The 23,135-nt window shown below is 43.9% G+C and overlaps 1 protein-coding gene across 1 annotated transcript in view; it reads left to right on the forward strand.

The window, feature by feature from the left end:
* DPYD (dihydropyrimidine dehydrogenase) overlaps positions 1-5,474 on the forward strand; it is a 348,807-nt gene extending 343,333 nt beyond the window's left edge. The window contains exons 22-23 of the mRNA XM_082286925.1: positions 1,200-1,340; positions 4,024-5,474. Coding sequence (XP_082143051.1) covers positions 1,200-1,340; positions 4,024-4,194 — 312 coding nt within the window. The 3' untranslated portion in view covers positions 4,195-5,474. The remainder of the gene's footprint in view (positions 1-1,199; positions 1,341-4,023) is intronic.
* Positions 5,475-23,135: the final 17,661 nt, after the last annotated feature.

Consider the following 23,135-nt stretch of genomic DNA (forward strand, 5'->3'; position numbering starts at 1 on the left):
TCAAATTTGCACTGAATTTGGACCATGCACAAAATCAGCTTGCACAGCTCAAGTGATGAGTGTTAACTCATTAAGCTGTGATAACTCGCTCACAGTCATCTGTCCACGCTCCTCATGCTGCCTTTAGCAATGTGCCATAGCTGTTTTATGCTGAAAGAGCATTAATGTTCTCTGCATGTTGCTGAGAAGAACTGGAAAGATTTTAGCATTGAATGAATGCAACCAAGGTATTTCACATGGCAGCAACTATGGGGTTTGGCAGAGAGAAAACATTTGAGTGGTTTTGGAACAAAGAAACATTACAATTTGCCAGTCTTTCTTCCTGGGCATAGGATTTGGTTGAATTTTCTATCTCAACAGTCACTAGGAGCAACTTCATAGGTCCTACTGGTGCATCCAGTGAATGTAGAAATTTGTCTCTGCATAAGGATACTATTTTACAAGTGCTGAAGACCAGGTAGACCTCATTCTTTCAGAAAGTAGTGCTGAGTTTGCAAGTTCTTAGCAGACTAGGAACACAAGGTTGGGCTCATTTCTGCATTTAATTTATGTAGCAGAGCTTTCCTTTTTGTGGTATGTACCCATGTCCTGTGCTGCCATACACCTTTTGCAGCACTGATGTGTGTAAGGTTGATGCCACAAGTTCCTCCCTGTGAAGTTAACAGATCTTGTAGGATTAGACCCAGAGCCTACTTCTGTACAGTATTTGCAGTAAACTGATGATCATGTCATTTGTGCATCTTGCTAAACAGAGAAGAGCTGTTATTGTTCTCTTTCCGTTTTTTCTTTCCTTGCTGTGAGTTCTTAAATCTGTGCTAGTGAGAAATGACCAAAGATGATCTGATTGTCACTCCTGTTTTACATTCCATTTTGTTCCTTGAAGTTTCACCCAATCATGGCAAAACAACAGCACATGCAAAATCGAGTACTAAATGTGTAACCTATTTGCAGAATGTGTTTGTACACAATGTATACTTCTAGTACCCCCTACATTCAAAATGTGCCTGTGTGGAAGATTCTTTTGTGTTTTACAGGGGATATGAAGGTCAGCCTCTTGGAAATTTAAAAGAAAAATCCTAAACATCATCAAAATGCATGGCCAAATCTCCCATGTTAAAGTACCAGAGAGCGCTCCAGTGCAGCTATGGAGACTGCCTAGGTAGCTCATAAATGAGTCGATAACTTTTTTTTCCCCCTAGGATGTAATTGGAAAAGCACTGCAGTATATTGGAACATATGGTGATCTGTGCAACACAGAGCAAGTTGTGGCTCTGATTGACGAGGAAATGTGTATCAACTGTGGCAAATGCTACATGACCTGTAATGATTCTGGCTACCAGGTAAGAGCACAGCTGTAATTAGCAGGAAGGCACAATGAGTTATCTTTCTGCTGCTGGGAAGAAAGAATTCACCTTCTGTTAATGAGCAGGTGGCAAAAGCAGATGCCTAAAATGTTGAATTCAAAGCCCATCATGCTCTCAGGCTCTGGCTCACAAGCTGTGCAGGACCACGGCTGGTCCAGAGGGGCTGCACAGACCACATCACTGTCACAGGGCCCTGACTGCAAGTGGGGTTCTTTTTAAGAGGAAGAAAATGAAGGAGCCCCAAGTTGAATGGCAGTAAATATAGTTCTTGATGCTTTTCAAGTACATGAGGGAGAAAGGGAAGAACACGTCCCTTCCCACCAAGGGGATGCAGGGATACAAGGGCTGGTCTTATTGCCAAATGCTTTTTAAGAAACCCAGTTCTTGTTCCCTCAGAGTAACCAAACTAATTCAGGTTTCAGGCAGATGGGGCTTTGTTTTGATCTTGATTGAGTTACAAATCCTTTCTCCAGGATAACTGCCAGGGTTTAGAGCAGCAGGTTGAAGTTTGCAGAAATCATTGTGACCAGAAAATGGCTCAATTTTGAGCTGAGGCTCCTGTTTGCAGCAAAGTATTTTTCTGATTGCTCAATATGGTAGCAAGTTGTATGAAATATATCAGCATGTCTAGGTGCCATTTCATGCCATGTCCACTGGAGATGATGGACTGGTCTGCAGTAAAAAAAGCAGTACAAGAGGGCTCATCTTTTTTTAGAAAACCAAAATATGGTCTAGTATAACTTTCATGGAATCCAGTATGCAGCAAGCAATAATTTCTACATGAATTTTTCCATACATCTTAGTCTGAGAAGAGCTTGTCAAAAACAAATACTTTAACTGAGCACCAGGTCTCCTCTGGACACCATCAGTTTTTGTTCCTCTTTAATTCAGTCTAATCAATAATAGGTCTGATGACTTGAACTACATAAAGTCATAGAAAGAAGTCTTCCATTGAAAATCAACTGTAATTGAAACAAGTATGTCAGAGCAAAGGTTTTTTCCACTGATACAAGAAAATTAATGCTGTATTTATACCAAAATAGATTACTACAGTAGCCTTTTAACTTTCTAAATTTCTTCTTGACATTGCAATCTTCACCTCTTCCCCTTCCATCAGATTTCTCAGGAATATTATATTTTTCATATAACCCTTAGAGAGCAAAAGATTGGGTTTAGATTTAATAAATTTTATTTTCTGTAACTGGAAAAAAAATCAGCATCAAAAGAACCAAAGTTTAAACCCCCAGAAGGTTTTCTAAGCACAAAAGAAAGATGCTTTTTCCTTATTTAATTAAGGAAAACACAAAGAAATTAATTGAGCAGAATTGCAAAGGAATTCTTAATTGCAAATAAATCAACAACAACCCCCCTCACCTTCAAAACAGCATCTGCTTTATACTTCCCTTTGTTTCAGAAATATCCACGCTGCCCTACGCAGCTGTCACCTTGTATGAGTCCAACAGAAAAGCTTTCCTTAATTTAAAGTCAGCACTGTAGTCCTGACTTCCTCTCCCTCTTTGAACTCCCTTTCAAGATGTGCATTGTTGTTAGGGAGAAACAAAGGAGTCCTCCTTAGATACTCACGAGCCAGAGCTCTCTTTATGCTCGAGCTAAAGTAAAACTCAGAGATCCAGGGCAGTTACTTCAGACTTCCTGCCCTTGCTGGTTGCTACAACAACTTCTGTGCCTTCCTAGTACCGAAACCCCAAATGCCTCCAATCTGCCTTTGGAGCCAGCCTGCAGCAGCACCAATACTTCCCATCACCTCCCTGCCCCCCCCCCCCCATATGCTGAGAGTGGTCAGGGAGATTTGCTAAGGCACTGCTTGTTTGCCAGAGTTCAACTTTCAGGCCTGATTTTCCCTCCTAAACTCTTCAAAGTAGATACTCAGTGGTTTTGGCATTTTTTAAAATTTTTTACTTTTCTAGTCTTGCTTCTTAGATATTGACACTTTTGCAGTTGTGTGATGCTTTTGGTTTTGCTTTTAATTGCCTTTTCCATTATAACCAGGAGCTTATATCATTGAGACTGCAATTGTTATTTCACATTCAAATACACTTATCACCCTAATTGGTAATGAGGATTCACTGCATGGAACGTGAGAACTAAAGCAAGCTCTGCCTGCCCCAAACTCTGATATTCCTTTCAAAGATTTGCAAAGGAAAGTAATCACACGAGGCACAATGAGCTCTGTTTTTCTCTACTGTTTATTAAATTAGATTGTTTATGCTGTGCTGAAAGTAGAAGTCAAAAGAATGCCTTGTGACGGGCATTGTGCTGAAGCTGATCAGGTGTGATCTGGTGTCTCCTCTAAACCAATAAGCCCAGCACATTGATATCTTAGGAAATATTTCCTTCACATGAAGGAGAAATACCCTCTGGGAGTTTAAGTGTCATGGAGCAAACTCCTCCTTTCGTAACCAGCCCTTGTGACCCATGAGCGTTTGCCGAGGTGTAATTTGGCCCACCTCTCTAATTTCACAGTGTCTGGAGAGGGGGCTCTTTTGTTCCCGGCCAGTGGAACAGTTGCTATAGCTGCAGCGCAGAATCACACCAAGATGTCTCCAAGTGCTGTAGCGCAGGAAATGCAGGCACTAGAATGGGAGCAATTCTGACCTTTTCTGTGCGTGACATCGATAATGTTTATTCCCGCTCGCAGGCTATCCAGTTTGATCCCGAAACCCACCTGCCCACGGTTACTGACAGCTGTACAGGCTGCACCCTGTGTCTCAGCGTGTGCCCTGTTATCGACTGCATCCGCATGGTTTCCAGGACAACCCCCTACGAGCCCAAGCGCGGGCTGCCCTTAGCCGTGAACCCCGCACACTGAGGTGCCCGGCCCGACAGCTGATGCCAACTTTACACTTGTTTGATGCAATTGATTTGCTTTCTAATTAGTCCTTGCAAATCTACTCCTATAAAAAAATGTAATACTGGTAGCTTTTACAATGAGCACTGCTTTCCAATTACTATTTTTGCAACAATTAAGTTTTGAAATTACAGAAAGGTGGTCGTGGCTGTCAGTGGTCCACTATTTGAAGTGTAACTTTCTTGTTACAGTTCATGCTGTGATTTCAAAACTTCTCTAAAGACTCTTTAATCTCTGTGCATTTTCTGGCTGGAAATATAATTAAGAAAGCATTTTTAATGAACTACAAATCAATGTACAAGCTAGCTGTTTTCAGGGAGAGCATTTTGTAATTAAACATTACATTTAGTTTTAAAAGAGTTTCTTAGAAGATGTAATTAACTACATAGCATTCAAACAAAGTGATGTGGCTTCTATTTTTCTATAGACAGAAATGAAAAGGAGTTTAAAATAGGATTTAAGAACTGGATTAATCACTTTCAACTACTACAACATATGGTAGTTTATTTTTATAATCCTTTCTAATTCTTTTTCACACTAGTCACTTTATAGAATAAATTTGCTTTGCACTGACACATGCTGGACTCTTCAGATTTGTGTGTTGCATGGGTGGTTTGATCATTACTTTGCCCCCTCAGTGAACACTTACAACATCTCTCTGCAAACAGTAGCAGTTCAAATGGCTTATTAGGAAGTACAGAATCCTGCGTTTCAGGATTCTGAGAAGCGACAACATTTTTTGCTCCAAGCTCATCCTCTAAATAACTTTTTAATCGTGCCAATTAATGTTCCAGAATGTACACGTTTCAGGTCAGAGATCTGATTGCGTGCAAATGGACTACACACCCTGCAGGCTGCATTTGCCAAACACAGACACACAGGGCAAACTGGCAAGGTGATTTCCCTCGGTGCTGGTTCTTCATACTTAGCGGCTATGTATAGTTCTAGTAGTTTCACAGCCGAAAATAAATACAGATTCATCTGTCTTACTAAACAATATCTCAGATTTAATCCATTTTTCACTCACAGTAGGAACTTTCTAATATGAACATATTGCTGTCTGCTTCACTCCACTTAAGAATATAAAGCCTTTAGTTTCATAACAATAATAAATGATCTATCAGTTCAATTTCTTATAGCATATATTGTGAGCAGCAAAAGCTTTGATTAAAAATATACCCTGGCTTTTGTTTCTTGATTTATGAATTGTACACTGAATTATAAATAAATGTTGAAACCAACTTGGGTTTGTTTGTGATTTTTCTTTTTGCATTTACTAAACAGAATTTTTTTTGTAGACCCTTGTCAGTTGGTGTTTCATGATCTCTAAGATTCACTCCAGGAACCATTAATGAATTAATTCACACGTACATTATTCCATTGATTGCCTACAGTGCAGAATGTATCGTGCTCTTTGCCCCTCTCTGGCACCTCTTTGTCTGCCTGTGACTTCCCTTCCTTCCCCACATACACGGGGTGCACACATCTGTAAATTCGAACATTTTCAAATGTCATTCCATTTAGTGCCCTTGCTCCACCAACACTGTTTGCTGGTGCTTTGGGCTTGCTTGGCAGGCTCAAGCCCAGTGTCTCCACTAATAGCTTTCTCTTCATATTTTAATTTTCCTATTTATCATTGTGGATTTTTCAGACTCAGATGAAACAGGAACAGATAGTCATACTGCTTAGAAAATATTTGCTTGCAACTTCTTTAAAGCTCCTAGTCTTGCAGTAGTTTCTTATCTAACATGAGCTCCTGTGGACTCACAGGAAGAACAAGCTGTTTCGTGAATGTCTGTGACAAAGTTTGGAGAGTCTCTGCGTGTACTGCTTGTCCCTCTGCCGAGGAGCTGCCTAACAAGCAGCATGCCCTTGAGTGGGGCAGAAAAAGACATCAAAATCAGATTGAAAGTAACATTCTATGTTCCCAGACAGCAGATGTAAGGAAAAGTAGCTGTCTTCTCCCGGGCTGTCACCGTGTACTTCTTACTCTGCATCCTGCCTACGACGAGCCCTGCGGGTGAGAGGTGCTGTGTCACCTGCGGCTGAGCGGGGCAGCCTCTCCTGGTCTTCCCTTCCTGCATGCCCAGACCTGATTATCTTACTGTCCTGAAGGCATCACATGTGGTAGCGTGGCTTCTTTTAAATACAGGACAAGGCCAAGAGACCTAATTTAAGTATCTAAGCACAAGAACCTGGTAAATGTAGCAGCAAACTTAGAGCTTTTCCAAGGATATTGAGTAGTTACAGGATATTCAGTATTCTGCAGTGGCTAGAAAGTAATCTTTGGAGAAGTAAAGGCATTCTTTGTGAATCAAGACTATGATCAAGACTACAATTTGTTTACTAAAGAAGGAATAATGGGTTATGTTATAGAGGCTTCTTACTACCCACCCTCTCCCCCACTCTTGTTCTGTCAAGTCTGTTAACAGTTTCAGGAAATGCTTTCCCAAATGCATTTGTTTCTAACTCTGACAGTCGGCAATAAATCTGTGTGTTGCAGGAACTCTGAGAAATAGCTGCATTTAGGTCTCCTGCAGGAATGTCTTAAGTCATCAGGGTATGGTGAGGTGTAAACAGGCAGGGGAGAGAGACACAAAGGACATATTCCTGGGGTTTATATGTTTTTCACATTGGTCTTGGGGAATCCATCCCATTTAGTGCATTTAAGAGACAAGGAAACTAGAAAAATCTGGTCAAGTCTGCAGATTCTTTAGCCAGAATATTAAAAAAGAGATATGAATTTTCAAAGTGTAAGAGGTTCCAAATTAAGCTCATATATTTCAGTGATTTAGTTGCACATTTAAGGAATTATATATTATTAAAGACATGATGGTTGACATCCTCCAACCCTAGCCCTTGCAGTTTTTAGACATGTTGTGCTATTGATTATTATTATAAAATACTGTAAACTATATTTGACAAATTAAATTATGATAGAAGTGCCATAGCTCATCCTCCAGTAGCACATTCTTATTCATATCATATTCCTGAACAGAAAAGGCTCCCCATGTTTAGTGGATGCTCCGCAGGCCAAGAATTACTTGAAAAAGCTGCCAAATATGCTTGTGTGAATCCCAATGCACCCATACATGTTCATTGGAAAAAAGAGATGTTTTGCCTTGCTAACAGACTATACAGGCAGTTTGGGTTTTGGCCTCTAGGATGAACTGACATAATATTTCCAAGGCACTAGATTGGCAACATTAATAGACACATTTGAAAAATCACACAGGATTTTTAAAGTACATAATTTCCTGATTTAAAATGGAATATTAATTTGATCTCATAGCAAAATTAAAACTACTCTTTGCATGAATCTGTTGGGCAGCCTGTGTCTCCAGTGTTGAAGTGCTCCTTACTCGGATACTTTACCAATTGCTAGAGGAAGCCTTTTTAGCAGCCATCCATTTGCTCAATTCATAAAATTTGGCAGGAGCAAAATGTAAGCTACCCATCTAGAACTGCTGCTCCTCGTTGTTGCGTCCTGGGGGACCCAGAGCTCTGGTGATGCCTTGAAGATTTTTTGCCTTTTCTTTTATACCCCTGTTATACTTTTTTAAAACTTCTGTATTCTTAGTGGTTTTTGCCTACATTCTTGGACTTGTTTGTCAAGCTAAGAGGCTAAACATATTAGAAGCTTCGTAGCTAGGGATCAGTGTGCCCCAGACCCCAAGGTCCTCTCCAGAACACATTCTGTAAACCAAGATAGAACCATCCAGGGGAAGGCTCCTTGGGGAGGGGGGCTCACTTAAGCCTCTCATTGGGGAATCTTTGATAGATATGCTAATTAGTAAAACCTATAATGTTATACCCAATGTTGGGGGGAGACAGAGATACACTCGGTGGGGTGCATCTCGATGCATATGGCCTGGACGTGTACACCTAAGGATCCTTAAAATAAATACTAAGGTAAAATCCCTTTTCCCCTTCTAACAGTGTATGACTCTTGATTTTAAGACCAGGAAAAGGCATCACTGGGAGAGGTGACTTGGCAGCCACAGAGTGGCTTAGTGTCATTTCTGCAGCCTCCCCACCTTCCAGTGCCTACTACTGTCACCTCTGGCTCCTCCAGCTTTGTTGCCTTTAAGCCTTTTATGTCAAGGTGGTAAAAGTGACCACTAGATTCAAGGCAAATTATCCAAACCCCAGATGAGTGCCATCAACCTCATGCCTTATAGAACCACTTTGTTTAACACAATCCAAGACTACAGCCTTAGAAATAAAATGTTAAGGACAGATATTTCCTATCAGTAAGATCATGCTAATGCATTCTGTATGCATGTTTCATTATTTATCTACTGTAACATAGGGTTGGACATGTTGTTAAAATTCTTTATTTTTCCACATTTCCTAGTAGAAAATATTTTTTAGATAAAAGATTCATTTTATTGGCAGAGGGTTCACTTCACCAGGCAGCTCCGCTTCTTTGATGAACTGTGGAAGATAGGTTTTCATTGGTAACATCTGGCAACCTGGCAGATACTCTTGGCAGCTGGATTGGTAACTTCAGAGTTGCTTCTGGGTCTTTCACATAATTAGTCTGCTTATGGGCCATCTGGGTTGCTTTGTTTTTGCTGTTGCCATTTCCTTTCTTTTCTGAGAAACTAATCTTTCCAGTTGTTACTCCGGGAGATCAATTTTTAATAACTCTTCTTCAGGTTAGTCTGCTGGGTCTTGTGCAAACGTCCACGCTGGCCTTGCCCAGGAGTAGAGTTCCTGCTTTTATCCCTTCTTTCTTGGAGGTCTGAATCTGCCTATCATGATTTTTGTGATGTGGGAGCAGATCTCATTGCTATCAAGCAGTCAAGCTGGAAGTCAGCTTGGCAAGTGAACACTTAACACCTCTGCACAAAGCAAGCCCTAAACAATCCAAATCTTAACAGTAAACTCTCCCCTTTTCTAGCTTAAGCACACTAAAGTTACCACAAGGAAATACAATTGTTCCTTTTCTGTAAAAGGACTGCAAGTTATTAAGCTTTACCATGACACACCTACCTGGATGCTGGGGCAGGGTATGGGAATTAGCAGAACAAAGTCCTTTCTGCTGTGGCTCAGCAGATGAACACTGTAGCCCTTCAGTTTAACTGTCCCTTGGCAAATGTTAACAAACCTCTGAGCTACTGGGGTTTCTTGTGGTGCTGTAGAAATACCAACCCTCCCACATACCCTTAGCACTGCAGTGCAATAGGTGCAGGAGGACTCCTCGTGCTCTGCAGGGAGCTGCCTTTGCACCTCATGGCAGGGACACTACAGCATCACCTTCTGGAGGTGGAGGTTACACAGAGCTCATCTGTCTGCATTGCATGGGCCTTTCCACATACATATATTGGCAACCAGGATCCTTAAGGGCAGCGAATAGTTTAAAGCTGTTTCTCATCAGCTTTTGAGGTACTGTGTAAGGTCCAGGAGAATCTTAATAAATTATTTTCATACAAGTTGACTAAGTGGCAACCATTGATCTGCCTTGTCTTTTTGTAAGACCAAATATTTTACTTCAGTATAGTGATGCAGTTAATGTTGCTGCTCAGTATTTCTGCCTCCAGTGGTGAGCTCTCTTTTATTGCATTTCAGCAAGAGGCAAGCAGTATCAAATGCCTCCAGTGCCAGCTCACAGTCACAATTGCTGATTAGAATCACATGTCACTGACTGGAGCTAATTATCATCCTAAAGGACATTATTCTCACCTGTTTAGTCTAGAGACTGCTTATCATCACAGCTTTTACTTCTGCCTGTTGCAGAGGTTTAGGCCTCAGCACTGAAAGTGTTATATTCAACTGTTGAGAAATTACTTTTCTCAGGAACATAACTGCCACTATCATGCAAATCAGGTGGCCTGCAGATAAAAGTCAGCCATGTTGCTTGTACAGGTGTACAAGGCCAAATTTTGTAAGTCTGAGTTCAACAAGGGGAGCCAGTGAATTCTGTTTCTCCTGTGAGTGTGCTGTATTGACTTTTATTTGTCACAGGCAGAGTGAGTGAGGGGGTATTTGATAAATCTCGCTGTAACAAAAGGGAGCCAAAGGAGTGGAAGTGGTCCTGTGCTTGGTGAAGGGCTCCAGCCTGATGAAAGCATTGGGGCTGGGCAGCACCATGACCTTCCCCAGCAGCTCCTTTCCTAGGGAGGCCTGCTTGAGCAGGGGCTGCTCCAGGCTCCTCTGAAGGGCAGAGTGGGCACTCCTCTTTCCTTTGCTTTGCATAGGCTTCAGTAATTATAGTCTGTCCTCTGGCTGTTGACCATGGGTCACACTGTCCATAACTTTCATGTTAAACAAAAGCAAGGACTGCAGGATTCCTCACTGAAACCTTATGGAATTACTATTTTTAATCAAAATCACATGAAATGCAGGCGAAAATAGTACAAAGTCTATTTTCCATAAGGTGAAATAGCTATCAGCACTGGGCTAGTGCTGCAGTGGTTGCCCCTGCAGGCACCTGCTTCCTGACTGTAGGAGCTGCCCATTGTAACACATTTGCTGTTTCACTATCACACACAGAGCACTCTCTTTAAAACGTCCCACACTGCACTCTGTGGATCCTTTCACATAACTGTGCATAGGTAAACCCCTTTCATAAGTTTTATGAGGTGCCAACATATATGCTATTTTATGCTACTAGCCTATTTATTGGATTAGCTTGAGGATTTGATGCAAAAGCTGATGGTATTGAAAATACACATCACTTCTATTGTGGCTAAGAAAATCAGCTTTAGAATTAGAGAGACCTTGTATCTGGCATTATGTATGGCCCTTTAGCTTTTTAGCATGGCTGTTCCTTGTTGCTACAGCAACCGAATTAACCATTTCATTAATATAATGGAATAAAACACATTTATTCATTTTTGCACTCACGGGTAATCCACATTCAGCTTTCAGCATACTTGTCAAGCTGTGCCCCTTTCACCTCAGCCCCAGATATTTTCTCAGGATTGCCAAAGGGTTTCTATTTGTATTTTTCCTTGTTGGAGAGGGAGCGAGCTGTTGGTTTTGAAGAACGTTATGTTTTTTATAATTAAATTTACCTTCATTTCATTGGTTAGCTTCTGCTTAGCATCCCTTAAGTGGAAAAGCAGACTTCACAAGCAGCATTTGCTGCAGAGAAGAGGTGTTCTTTGCATCAGAAAAGAATAAATCACTTGAAATAATGAAACCTCGTGCCTGTGATCAGCTTGTAGGCTAAATTTGGCATGAGGTGTTCTACAGTAAACACTAGCAGTACTCAGCTCTGTGTGCTGCCCAAAGAGCCGTGTTGCTGAACTGTGCTGTTAAAAGCAGATGGAGTGCTACACTCTTTGTTTACCTTGGGTTTAATGCTTCCCAAGCCATGCCCACACACGTAACAGTTATTGAAATAATAGTTTAATTAAAATAATATGTCTGCCCATCAGGAGAGGGAAGCAGGATTGTTCCCTGTGTGTGGCACAGCAGGGGCAGTGACAGCCCTGCCCACATTGCTCTTCTCAAGCGCTGCCATTCCCAGTGCTGTCCTTACACTTATTCCACAACTCTGCAGAGGCCTGGGATGAAGTGGGGTTTGGCCGAGACCCCACAACACCCAGTGCTCCCCTTGGCAGCCAGGGGTTTGGCCAGCAGTAACCAAAACAGGCCCACAGGCAGCTGGAAAAGCTCTTCATAACACACTGGTGCCAGGTAGCCATGGGGGCTGTCACGATAGGTAGGTGTAGCCAGAACTGGAGACCCTCTCAGCTCCAGCTTGCTGTCTGCCAGTGACAGAAAGGGGCCCTGGTGCACGCCAGAGACACTCCAAGACTGGGCCTGCTTTGCAGCAGTGCTGGGACACTGAGTACAACAGAGGCTCTTGGCCATTTTTAATCTGTCCTTCCAGCAGCTACCAGTGCAAAATGACACACCAAATTCAGCCCATTAAATCTATCATTATTAGCAATTCCACGTCTGAACTCATCACAAATGAAGTAACATGCCTTATACAAAGAGAGGTTTGATTTTAGTTTTTTTAATGTAACTCAGAACTTAAGAAGCTGAAGTTTTACTGGAAACAGAGCAGATGTGTAAATGATTTTGAGAAATGAGTTAATTAACTTTGAAGGTATAAACTCCTTCATTAAAAAGACAAGGCATAGAAGTAACAGCACAATAGCATATTGCCTGCTATAATATTGTTCATTCACTGCTGTTTGAGTGAATATATAAATCATATAGTCTACAAGGGCTAGTAGAGTCTGTATCATTCATGTGTGCTGCCTTCCCTACCTGAATTAAATTTTAAGTGCTTCTTCCTAGGCAATTCATTGTCTAAGAAATGCCCAAAGACCCAGAAGGAGAAAGTTATGTAGCTGGCAAGGTGAAAGACCTACCCTGGACACAAAAGCCTAAGCACAGAGGCTCTGTGCGCATTGCAGATTGTGCTGGTGCCATATTCTCCTCATGCCTTTGCTTCTCTTTGTGTATGGAAAGCATCCTCCGAGCTGTCTAGAAGTAATACAGGACTAAGTTCATTTTGCCATTACATATCGTGATGCTGTAGGCTAAAGGTTTGGCCTACTAAATGCTATGGTGATGTTTAGCCTTAGCATCATTTGGTTTTGGCCAACTTGTCATCTGGTGTAAGTTTAGCCAGAACATCATATCAATTAATGGTTAGCAGAGAGCTTGTGGATTCAAAAACCTTGCATCCAACACTTTTTCCCCCACACAGAGGTTAATACTGGTACAAGAATTAATATACATTACTTTTTTTTTCCCCACAAAAAATTTCTGTCCTTTACTAGAACTTGGCTTGCATTAAAAATGGCAGTTGGGTACTTTATACATTCAACAGATAGGATGGAATGATTTGGGGGGTACCCCTAGCTGCAAATCACTGAAATTCCTCTTGTCCAACCATGAGGAAAAATGTATTTCAAAAAACCTATATGTTTCAAACCAACCAGGAGCCTGGCCTGGCTTTCCTCTCCCTATTCCCACGCTGGTGCGAATAGCTGTGTCCCTGCCCCTCTGTGCAAGCCTTTGTGGCTGAGGAAGGGCCAGCGGGCTCCAGAGCGGGCTCAGCCCCGCCGGCCGCCGCCGGGCACCGCAGGAGTCCCTGTCCCCTGCTCACCTCCCTGCGCGGGCTATAAAACAAAGCTTAAAATCTCGCTTCCCTCTCTGCCGAGGGCAGTTCTGAGATTGTTTTGCGCTTGAACAGAGAGCGGTGTCTGTGCCGAACCGGGTGTTATTTCACCCCTAGGGCAGCGGGGACGCCGGAGCCGACACGGAGCGAGCGCCCGAGGGCTGTCTGGTGGTCGGCGAACAGCACGCGTGAGAGAAAGCGTGGCCAATTTGTTGTTTCCAGCCGCACCTGCGGCTGCCAGGGGCGGCTGCGGCAGGGATCCCGGCTCTCAGGGTCCCTGAGAAGGGACGGGACGGGCGGCGCTGCCGCCGGCTCACCGAGGGTTCGCATCGTCTCAGAAATAAAAGCCGCAACACGCCGCAGCCCATCGTGTCCCGACAGCCCGCTCGCACCCCCAGCAGGAGCTCTTCCCATCCTTACCCCTTCTCCTGACAGCCTGCGGAGGGGGGTGGTGCGCTGCAGCCCAAATGTTCCACGCGTCACTTCTGGTGTCACCTCGCTCCCGAGTGCCACGTCCCAGGGCAGCCCGCGGCTGCCCCTCGGCGATGACCCCCGGGCCGCGGCAGCGAAGCCGCCGCCCAGCCACCGGACTCGGGGGGAGAGAGGAGATCTGGTTTTCTTGGATGCCTGGCTTCATCCCAGGTCCCCGTAATACGGATCGGAGGTCTTAAAAGTGAATCATTTAGCGTTGGTCATCTCCCCAGAGTACCCGTGATTACTGGCATTTCTTTTTGTCCCACTTGAATAACAGCACACACTCGGCTGCTGTGATACCAATCACAGCGCATTCCAGCTTTCCAGCGGTAAACATGGAATGGGAGGCAGAGCTATTGCCAGAGATACTCTGGGTACCAGAATAAAATCAGCATCATAAGAAGAGAAGAGAAAGTATTACTGCTACCCAAGAGTGTCTGAATTAACCAGATAAAGCTAAAAATAGATTGGAAAAATCTATATTATAGCCAAAAGAGTACAGCTTAATATTATTTAGTCTAAAATGGTATTTTGCTGCAAGAAATCTTAGGCATACAAACAGTCCTGTATATGTACTTGTCTGCAATACATTGTGAATGTGTGTATATATATATGTATATATATGCTTTATATATTGCACATTTCGTATACGAGTCTAGACAGATGCTAATTATTGCTTACAGTTAAGTTTCCTTTTCTAAGCATGTCATGTGAGACACTGATAAAAGGCTGGTTACCTCCAAATCTATCTCCAAAGGGATGTGTCTGCAGCACATATATCTTAAAGCCTGGCTGGGGAGAGAAATGGTGTTAGAGGTACTGATGGATGCACCCCTAAGATCCATAGCAGGATGTGTCTGTAACTGCTGGGTTTTGGCAGCTGTGCTGTGGGGGACAAGGAACAGCAGGCAGGAGGTTCCAGCAGCCCCTATCCAGTGCATGAGAGCATTTACCTGGTGTTCAACCACAAACCTTGTACATCTGCTCTGCTTTCAAGGAGTCTGTTCACAGGCACACAGGAAATCTGTGCTCTTCTCTGCATTCGGAGAGCTGCTTTGGGATAGAATTCATCTGTGCTGTGTCCCTGTCTCCTCACTCTTGCGCATCATGGCTCAATGTCACGTCTGGAAGCTGGATGGGGAGAGAAACAGAATATTGGCTCTGTTTGGAAATGGCTCCTCATCTCTCTGCCTGTCTGCTCTGAGCTCTGAGCAGAGCATGCCAGAGCCCAAATGGGCCCTGTGGTCCAGCACGGTGTGTATGCAAATCCTTCTCCTGGCTGGTGTGCAATAATTACCTGTGATTATTGCACAGTTCAGCTCATGAGTCAGCCTGGCATGCTCACTGCCTCTGAAACATCACTTCACCCTGCACACCTTTCCTGACCTTGCACATCCTGTTTCTTTACAGACGCAAGTGCCTTCTGTCAGCTTTATGCATTCATCACACTGCTTGCTCATTAGTGCACACCCCATATCAAAATTAAGGTCACCTAAAGCATTTTCAAAGCCCTGAGCTGTCTCAGGGCAGGATATCTCAAGGACTCCCTCTGTTCTGCTAACCCTGGACAAGCAGCCAACACCACTGGCCCGAGCTCTGCTTCTTTCAAGCCGAGCCCCCAGCCCTGTCTCACAGATTGCTCTGAGCTGCTCAGCCAGCCATGCCATGGTGACAGCAGCAAGCAAAAGTCTCACCACTTAAAGTTCTTATGACACATCCCAGATCTCTCTGACCCAGCTTTCACACAGGGAAGCCCATGACATCAGCCAGTTGATCCTTTAAACCTGGCAGAAAACAGGAAAACTCCAACAGCCCATCCATGAGGCTGGGTTTCTCCCTCCTCTCCTTCTCCTGGCCTGTTCTCGCACTTGAAGAGCAGCCTGGAGACATTTAACGTTGCTGGTGTGGTGTGAGCAACACACCAGGTGTTATTACACTGCACCTTTGGTTTGCATAATTAGTTACACATCGTGCTTACCAACAGGCCAAGCTGAGAGGCAAGAGCCCTGTCTGGATGAAGGTGAGCTGGCACTGGAGATGAGCAGAGGAGTTGGTCACTGCTGCAGGATGCACCATGGACACAGCCAAGGGCTGCTAACAGCTACAGGGAGATCTGCTTGGTGTCAGCACTCTGAGCAGCCTCTGTAGCATCTTCCATGGTTGCTGCAAGGAGTAAGGATGAACAGCACCCAGTGAACCCAGCCTCTGGTTCCTGTTTGGTTTCTGTTGTGGAATTCAGCCTGCTTTAAGGCACAAGTAGCTCCTTTATGCTTGAGTTGTTAAATATGTGTGTTGCAAGGGGGCTGCCCCACTGCTGGGAGGGCTGTAACTCGTTTGTGACTTGCTTAGAGCCACAAATTAGGCACTGCCACTCAGGGTAGCCTCTTGACACCCTGCAGGCAGAGCACATCCCAGCCATGTGTGGCAGGGCAGGAGCCCCGTGCCTGCTACCTCCCCCACAGCAGCAGGGTAGAGACAGCACAGGGAGAGGATGCTCTGGGAGGAAGGGACCAAGGCACATGCCAACCTTTTAAGAATTTTCCTGACAGCCAGCTGAAAAGATGCAGAACTTATTTCCCAGACATGAGTGCTGTGATTCTGGTAAGAGCTTGCAAGTTTTAGTGTTTACAGATGGCTTAATTTGACAGTCATAATCATTATAGGAGCTACTAATCCAATGGGACTTAAAGACTGCCAGAAGAAAAGCATGACAATTGGAACGACACCCCATTCCATGAGTGCTCATAACTTAGTGCCATTACAAACACCATGAGGTGCCCTAATGCATAAGCATCAGGTGTTTGGTTAATTGCACTTCAGTTCAAGCAAGCACTAACACGAAGGAGTAAATGGACAGTGAAAATCACACCTTCCCCTAAACCTCCCCACACAGCTCCTTGGCCACACAGCTGTTGTGATATCAGGCTCAATGGCTTTCAATCCAGATGAAAAAAGCAATACATGAAATCTAAGGAGTAGCCACAGAGCACACAGCCAAAGAGCCTGCCATGTGAAGACATATTCAGAGTGTGCATTGAAAGCTTTTCATTATTCCACATGTTCAAAACCACATATCCTCTGTGCCACCAAGGGCATAATCACAGACTAAGCCTATGACTAAGTCAAGGAAAGATGCCCAAGCCAACCTGCACTGCCTGGCATTCACTAGTGATGTGCATGTGTCCAGCTGCAGAGAATCAGCTGATGTGCAGAACCTGCTGACTTCTAAAAGCTCCTGGGAGTGTGCAAAGCCCAAGAGGCATGAGCACAAACACACATGCACACACAAACCACCTTTTTGTTTACTGTTCTCCATCTAGTGCACCGGCTGCCTGTTTTCTTTTTCCAGAGGCCCTGCACTGCTGGAGATATTCTTTGGACTCATTTTGAAAGCAGCTTCAGAAATCCTGTAATGTCCGCATTATAGGGATGTTGTATTTTTCTTTGACATAGCCCCATCATTATCTATTATTCCTGCTCTTAAAATCCCACCTGCAAGGTCTGCTGCAGAACCTCCTGCTGTCATGGGAAAGGCTGATTGCTAAGTCACTTAGTAATCTGGTTGAAGGCTGGACAAAATACTGCTGCTGGGATGATGCTGACATGCTGGACCGGGACATTTTCAGGGGACTGTACCTGCTGGGGCAAAACCCCCTTTTGCTGAAGAAGCTTTCTCAGGTTCAAGATGGGGTTTTTTTGGCAGAAAGAAAAATATACTCTGCATTTCTCCCATAAGTGTCCTGAAAATATCCATTAAGGATGGAGACAAATAAAATTCAAGTTGAGGGCATTGGATCTCTGCAGTGAAAAGCTGGTTCCTCTCTAGGGTTGGAGTGTTGTCTTTTAGTTTCTCCTACTACCTTTCCTCCTCTGTGCCAGGAAGAATCATAGCCCACCTTAGGCTCAGTAGCCACATAAGAAGGGGAAGGTTTTACTATTGTCTCTGCAGCAATTAATTAGTGATAAGAGGAAAAGCTGCAATAGTCTATAATGTGTGTGAAATCCAGCATTTGGGTGGGTCTCCCCAGAGAGCCATGATCAGCGAACACTTATATTTTGAAGAGAGATTAGGTCAGGACTCCTCAGTCCAGCAAAGTAGAAAGCAGAAAAAAAGGCTTAATTTCTCTTGCTTTTGCTAGAAGATGTTTCCATCAGCAAGAGGGGAAAACAATTCTCAACCACAGACTTCAACATAATAGTGGCAGTAACAAAACAAGCTCCATTATTAAACTAACTCTTGGTAAGAGCCAGATGATTTCTACAGACAATTTTGCATGCAACTGCTAGATGTAATTTGAAGAGTGAGTGCCAAATTGCCATACTAATTATTTCTGGGCTGATGTTCCCTCTGTGACATAGTGGCATTTGGAGAATGGGGACTAACCAACAAGTGAAGTGCTGAAGTGGGAGATCACTAATAGTGTTTCTGAGAAAGAGAAATATAGCAAATACCAATCTCCCTCTTCATATGCTCACTCTCAATTTGCACTGAGACCATTTAATAAGCTGAACTGTTCCATCTAGTTCATCTCTATTTCTGGCACCCTTCAAAGCAAACGATGCCCACCCTGCCCTGGGCTGAGGGCAGGTACAGCTGGGGGGGGCCTGGCCCTGGGCGATGCTGGGGCTCAGGGGGTGACCCTGGCCAGGCCTCGAGTGCCCTGCAGGACACAGCTTGCTTAAATCTCTGATGTGCTGGGGGGAGGGCTGGCAATAAGCTCACTTAATCTGGTCTGCGAGCAGTTTTGTGTCTGCCTCCACGCCTGCTCTCTCACTAGCAGTTTGCTCTGAGTCAGGTTTTCAAATTGGATACTTTTGCACACTGCATAATGTGAGATGGAAAAGAAAAGCCTGCCTGACGTACTATGAATTTTTTTGCTTTCCATTCATTTCTCTGTCGTAGTTTCCTTTTTTGTTGTTGATGCAGTACTTCATCAAGTTTAAGCAGCATAATTTTAGTCTGGCACTACAGACGTGTTTAGTGAAAAGCAATAGGAAAAAAAAGAGTAGGTTGGTTTCAAAGACTCCTAGGTCATATTTTCTTCTGTTAAAAGATAATTTAAATGTGTTTAAAAGACTAATTACTGAAAGTAGAACAACCATTTCATATCTGATTGGAAAAAAATTAGCAAACTTATTTAGATTTTGAATATCAAAAGTTGATGAATGACACTGAGATTTGGCCAAAGAAATAAAGGGTCCAAGTGGTAGGGATGTAAATAGTGTCTGCTAAAATGATGATCATTTGCCATTTGCAGTTGCCTTGCCTATTCCTGTAGCAGAGACCTTGGACTAAGGGAGACATTTGAGCTATTCCCAGTGGGACAGACTGGGTGGATAACACTGAGCTGGCATGAAACCACCACCACATCAGTTCTGCATTGCAACAGCACTACATGGACAGATTTTAATTTAATTTACACTGCCCTAAGACCACAGAGACCTAATGAATGGTTTGAGTGTGTGGGATGTCAGAACTGGTGACTTAGAATACATCAGCAAATACAAGCCTGTCTGAGGCCCGGTCTGCACACTGCATGTCCAGCTCTTATCCAGCTCTCCCCAGTGGTACTGTGCCTTCAGTGGGGACACCCCAGGTCTACCCTGAACACATTTGGGCCTGCTCTCCTAAATCCCTGCTTGGGTTTATGCCTTTTGGTGCTGTTTTCTATGGGAGGTCCCCCCTAGAGAAGCTGTATGCAACACACTGAGAAGATGATGTGGAAATGCAGGACTATTCCTCTGAAGCCAGTGACTTTCCTACCAGGCTGCTCTTTTCTATTCCCTGTATATTTTTACTTAAACTAATAACTAATTTAATCCATCCCAGACAAAATCTCTTTGTTCAAGGACAGCACAAATACATGCTGTCAGGTGTCTTGTTCCAGCTACATTTATTTAAGGCTGCATTAATTCCCTTCCCTGCCCCCTGTTAACATCCATTCCTGTGTCTCCAGCCAATACCCCCTGGGGGGCTGCAGGCCACAGCAGGTGCCCACTACCTCGAGTGCTGGTCAGTGCCTACCCCCCTTTGGGTCACAGGAGGGGCTCCATACGCCCTGCCCTGCCTCCTGCTGTTCCCAGGCAAAACCCAAAGCTCCCATCTCTGTCCACTCAGGTGCCCCACTGCCCAGCACTGAGCACATTGCAGACAAACCTCCTGTTGCTGGGCAGGACACATGGCACCTCGCAAATATTTCCAGCTGCAACTGCACTAATTTTTCACCAGAAATGATCCTTTGAAGCTCATTACCTCAATTTGCATGACATTCCTACAGTGAGGTGCATTACTCAGAGCCACCCCCTTCCCTGTGGCAGCTGTCTTTCCACTCAAGAAGGAGAAGCCACCACCTCCTGGCATGGCCCTGGCACGCTGGGACAGCCAGCACCACTTAGATCCTCTCTGGTGCTACAATTGCTTCAGGATTGCCTCAGACCAAGATGAACTCATCAATGGTTTAGTCTGTCCAAGGCTAATCTCATTATAGGTAATCTTATTTACCACGTGTACTGGCCATAAAACAATGTTAGCTGTTAACTCTTGCTCACCCCACAAGCCAGCCTGACAGAGACACAACCCGATGAGTGCCTGTAGTCACCTAGCACATCATCTCAATTCCTAACTCTCACATCCTGACATCACATCTCACTGACAGGTTGTCAACATCTTCACTTCCAGTGTGGATGCCCTTTGTGATTAAGGTTAACCCTGCTACATGCAGCATAGCCTCATGTGAAAGAAGGATGCAAAACTCTGCCCCACTGATGCCTTAAAAATACACCTAAAACACGCCTCCCAAATGCCTTCCCCATTCTGCTTCCACAGACTGATGCAGCAGGGATGTGAGAGGGGACTGTCCCACGCTGCTGCCACCAGCCCCTTCAGTGAGATTTCCAACTCCCTGCTGGGGTATCCATGGACCACATGCACACACACATCCGGTTACAGGTGCTGCAAATCCTGCTGGAGGAGTGTCCACTACAGCTCCAAGTGGGTAGATGCCATGAGTGCTGTGACTCTTCAGCCTCTCCCAAGCAGAGCAACTGTAGGGGAAGCTCCACCTTTTCACCCACCACAGGAGCAGGACTGCTTCTCTACCTTGTCCTTTCTTTCCCATGATTCCAAAGCTGGTGTTCAGTTTGGGTCAATCTCAGCTCAACCACCCTATTACACTTCCAGCCTGTCACATGTAGGACATGTTTACTGATGGAAGTTTGTGTTTGTTATATATCTATTTTTAAAAACTAATGTTTTCTTTATTAATGTTTAAATTATTTCCCATTTCTCAAATGACAGTAGTCAATATTGAATTGAGAAGTAATTTTTAAATAAGAATTCAGAAATTAAATTTTCATTTCCTTTTCTGAAACAAAAATAACCCAAACAAAATATTGTTAGGTTTTTCATAGTTTTATCCAACATAAATATGTCAAAAGCCTGCCATTTCTGTTAAGCAATTTAGTTTCACCAAAACATCTTTTTTCTTGCCAAAACTTCCTCCTCACCCATGTCCCAACCAGCCCCACTCACAGTCTTCCTGACAGAGGGAATAGAGAATGTGAGCTGCCCCAAGGTTTAGGCTGCAGAGGAACAGGACATTGCGTATTGATGCTGAGGGACCTTCTAACACACCTGCCCCTGGCTTCCTCTTAAAAAGACATCCTCTTTCCTCTTAAAAGACACACAATTAAGGGGAAACATGATTAATCAGGAAGAAGAAAAACCCGTCAGTTCAGGGGATGTCATCGCCAGCACTGTGTGAGTGACATCAGCTCCAGCCGCCGCTACACCAATACCAACACCCTCCGTGCTCAATTGCCGTGGATTTGTCCAGGGCCTCAGCCAAAACCAGCAAGTGTTTCATAAATATTCCACAAGACAACCTGCTGCCTTCTGCACTGTTTCCACAGACAGCACAGTAAGTTAATTTTCACCCATAATATTTGAAAATACCTTAATTATGAACTTAGCAAGTCTGCTTGCTAATGCAGTTTTCCCTAAATTATTTCATGGTTGAGTGAGAATTCAGTCATTAAAAAGTAGTAATGAACACATAGAGTGAAACAAACCTGAGGCCTTTGGAAGTCTGCCTTGCAGAACCAGGGGAGGAGGGAAAGCTCCTGTCTCTTTGGGACAAGGTCTGAGCTGAAGATACAGATGTGGTATTTCTAACATTGCCTATGAAGAAGTGCTTCAACCCTCTCTCTCCCTAACCCCAGCCTGCTCTGCTGCTGGTCCCTGAGCACTGCACAGCTCTTACACGCTCTCTGCAGTGGGGACCAGGTTTAATGCCATGTAGGATATTATGCACTGCAGCACCAGGAGTTAGAAGGACACACGTAACCCAGAGCAGCAAGAAGTGCAATTGAGCAATCTGTGCCATGAGGCTAATTGCCCAGAGCTGGGCCAGTGCTCACTCACACAGTGCCACACACTAGTGCTACCTCACTAGATGTCTCCTCAGGACAACCCTCTACCCTCCTTTTCCCACATTTGGATGTTTTGTCCAGGCTTAGTCCCAAAGGTAGCAGTCCCAAGTACAACCCATCAGCTCTCTTTTGTTTCTCTAGCTGTTTGATTAGTGAGAGACTCACATGTACCACTTGGGTCTCATGCTACCTTCCTCAAGCCCTCCCCTCCCTGATCCAAGTTACAGGTGACATTAAAGGGCACAAAAGGAAATGTCACACAGTAGATTGTGGTCTCTGATTTTGGTGGGCACATTACAGGGAGGAAGGTGCTACTCACACACACTGAAGGGTCCATCTTTCAGGCCTGTTCTTTGTCATACTGTTTGATGCAGACTTGAACATCTCTCCAAACAGCCATAAGCAAGACATGTCCAGGGTGTAAGCACAGCCAGGGATCACATCCACAGACCAAATCCCAGTCATCCATTGCCTGAAGCCACTCGTTCTTTAATGCACTAACAGGGACCAATCGTATCCTAGAGTTTCTTCAGCTTTGCCAAATGCAAATACTGTGGTGCCTTCAGTCCCTGAACAACATAGGAAATTAAAATCAGAAAGCAGTTGAAGTATTAACTTCTATACTGAGCTACTTTTAATTTTTTCCAAAAATCTGCATATAACACAAACAATTGGCAAGGGTGACTGGGGCAGTGATTACCAGGGAAATATTTGTAGGAACTAGTGATGAAAGTTTAGCTGTAAACCCATCCTACAGAACTTGTGGATTGAAATCTAGAAATAGTTTGACAAATGTTGTTTTCAAAGAGTGGAGACATCATTCTTTATATTCTGTTTTATCCATTTGTATGCATCAAACAATAACATACCTTAGTTTATATATTTTTAAGATGTCGTTCTAAAGAAT

Source organism: Coloeus monedula (genome assembly GCF_965178545.1).
Source record: "Coloeus monedula genome assembly, chromosome: 9".
Taxonomy (NCBI): Eukaryota; Metazoa; Chordata; class Aves; order Passeriformes; family Corvidae; genus Coloeus; species Coloeus monedula.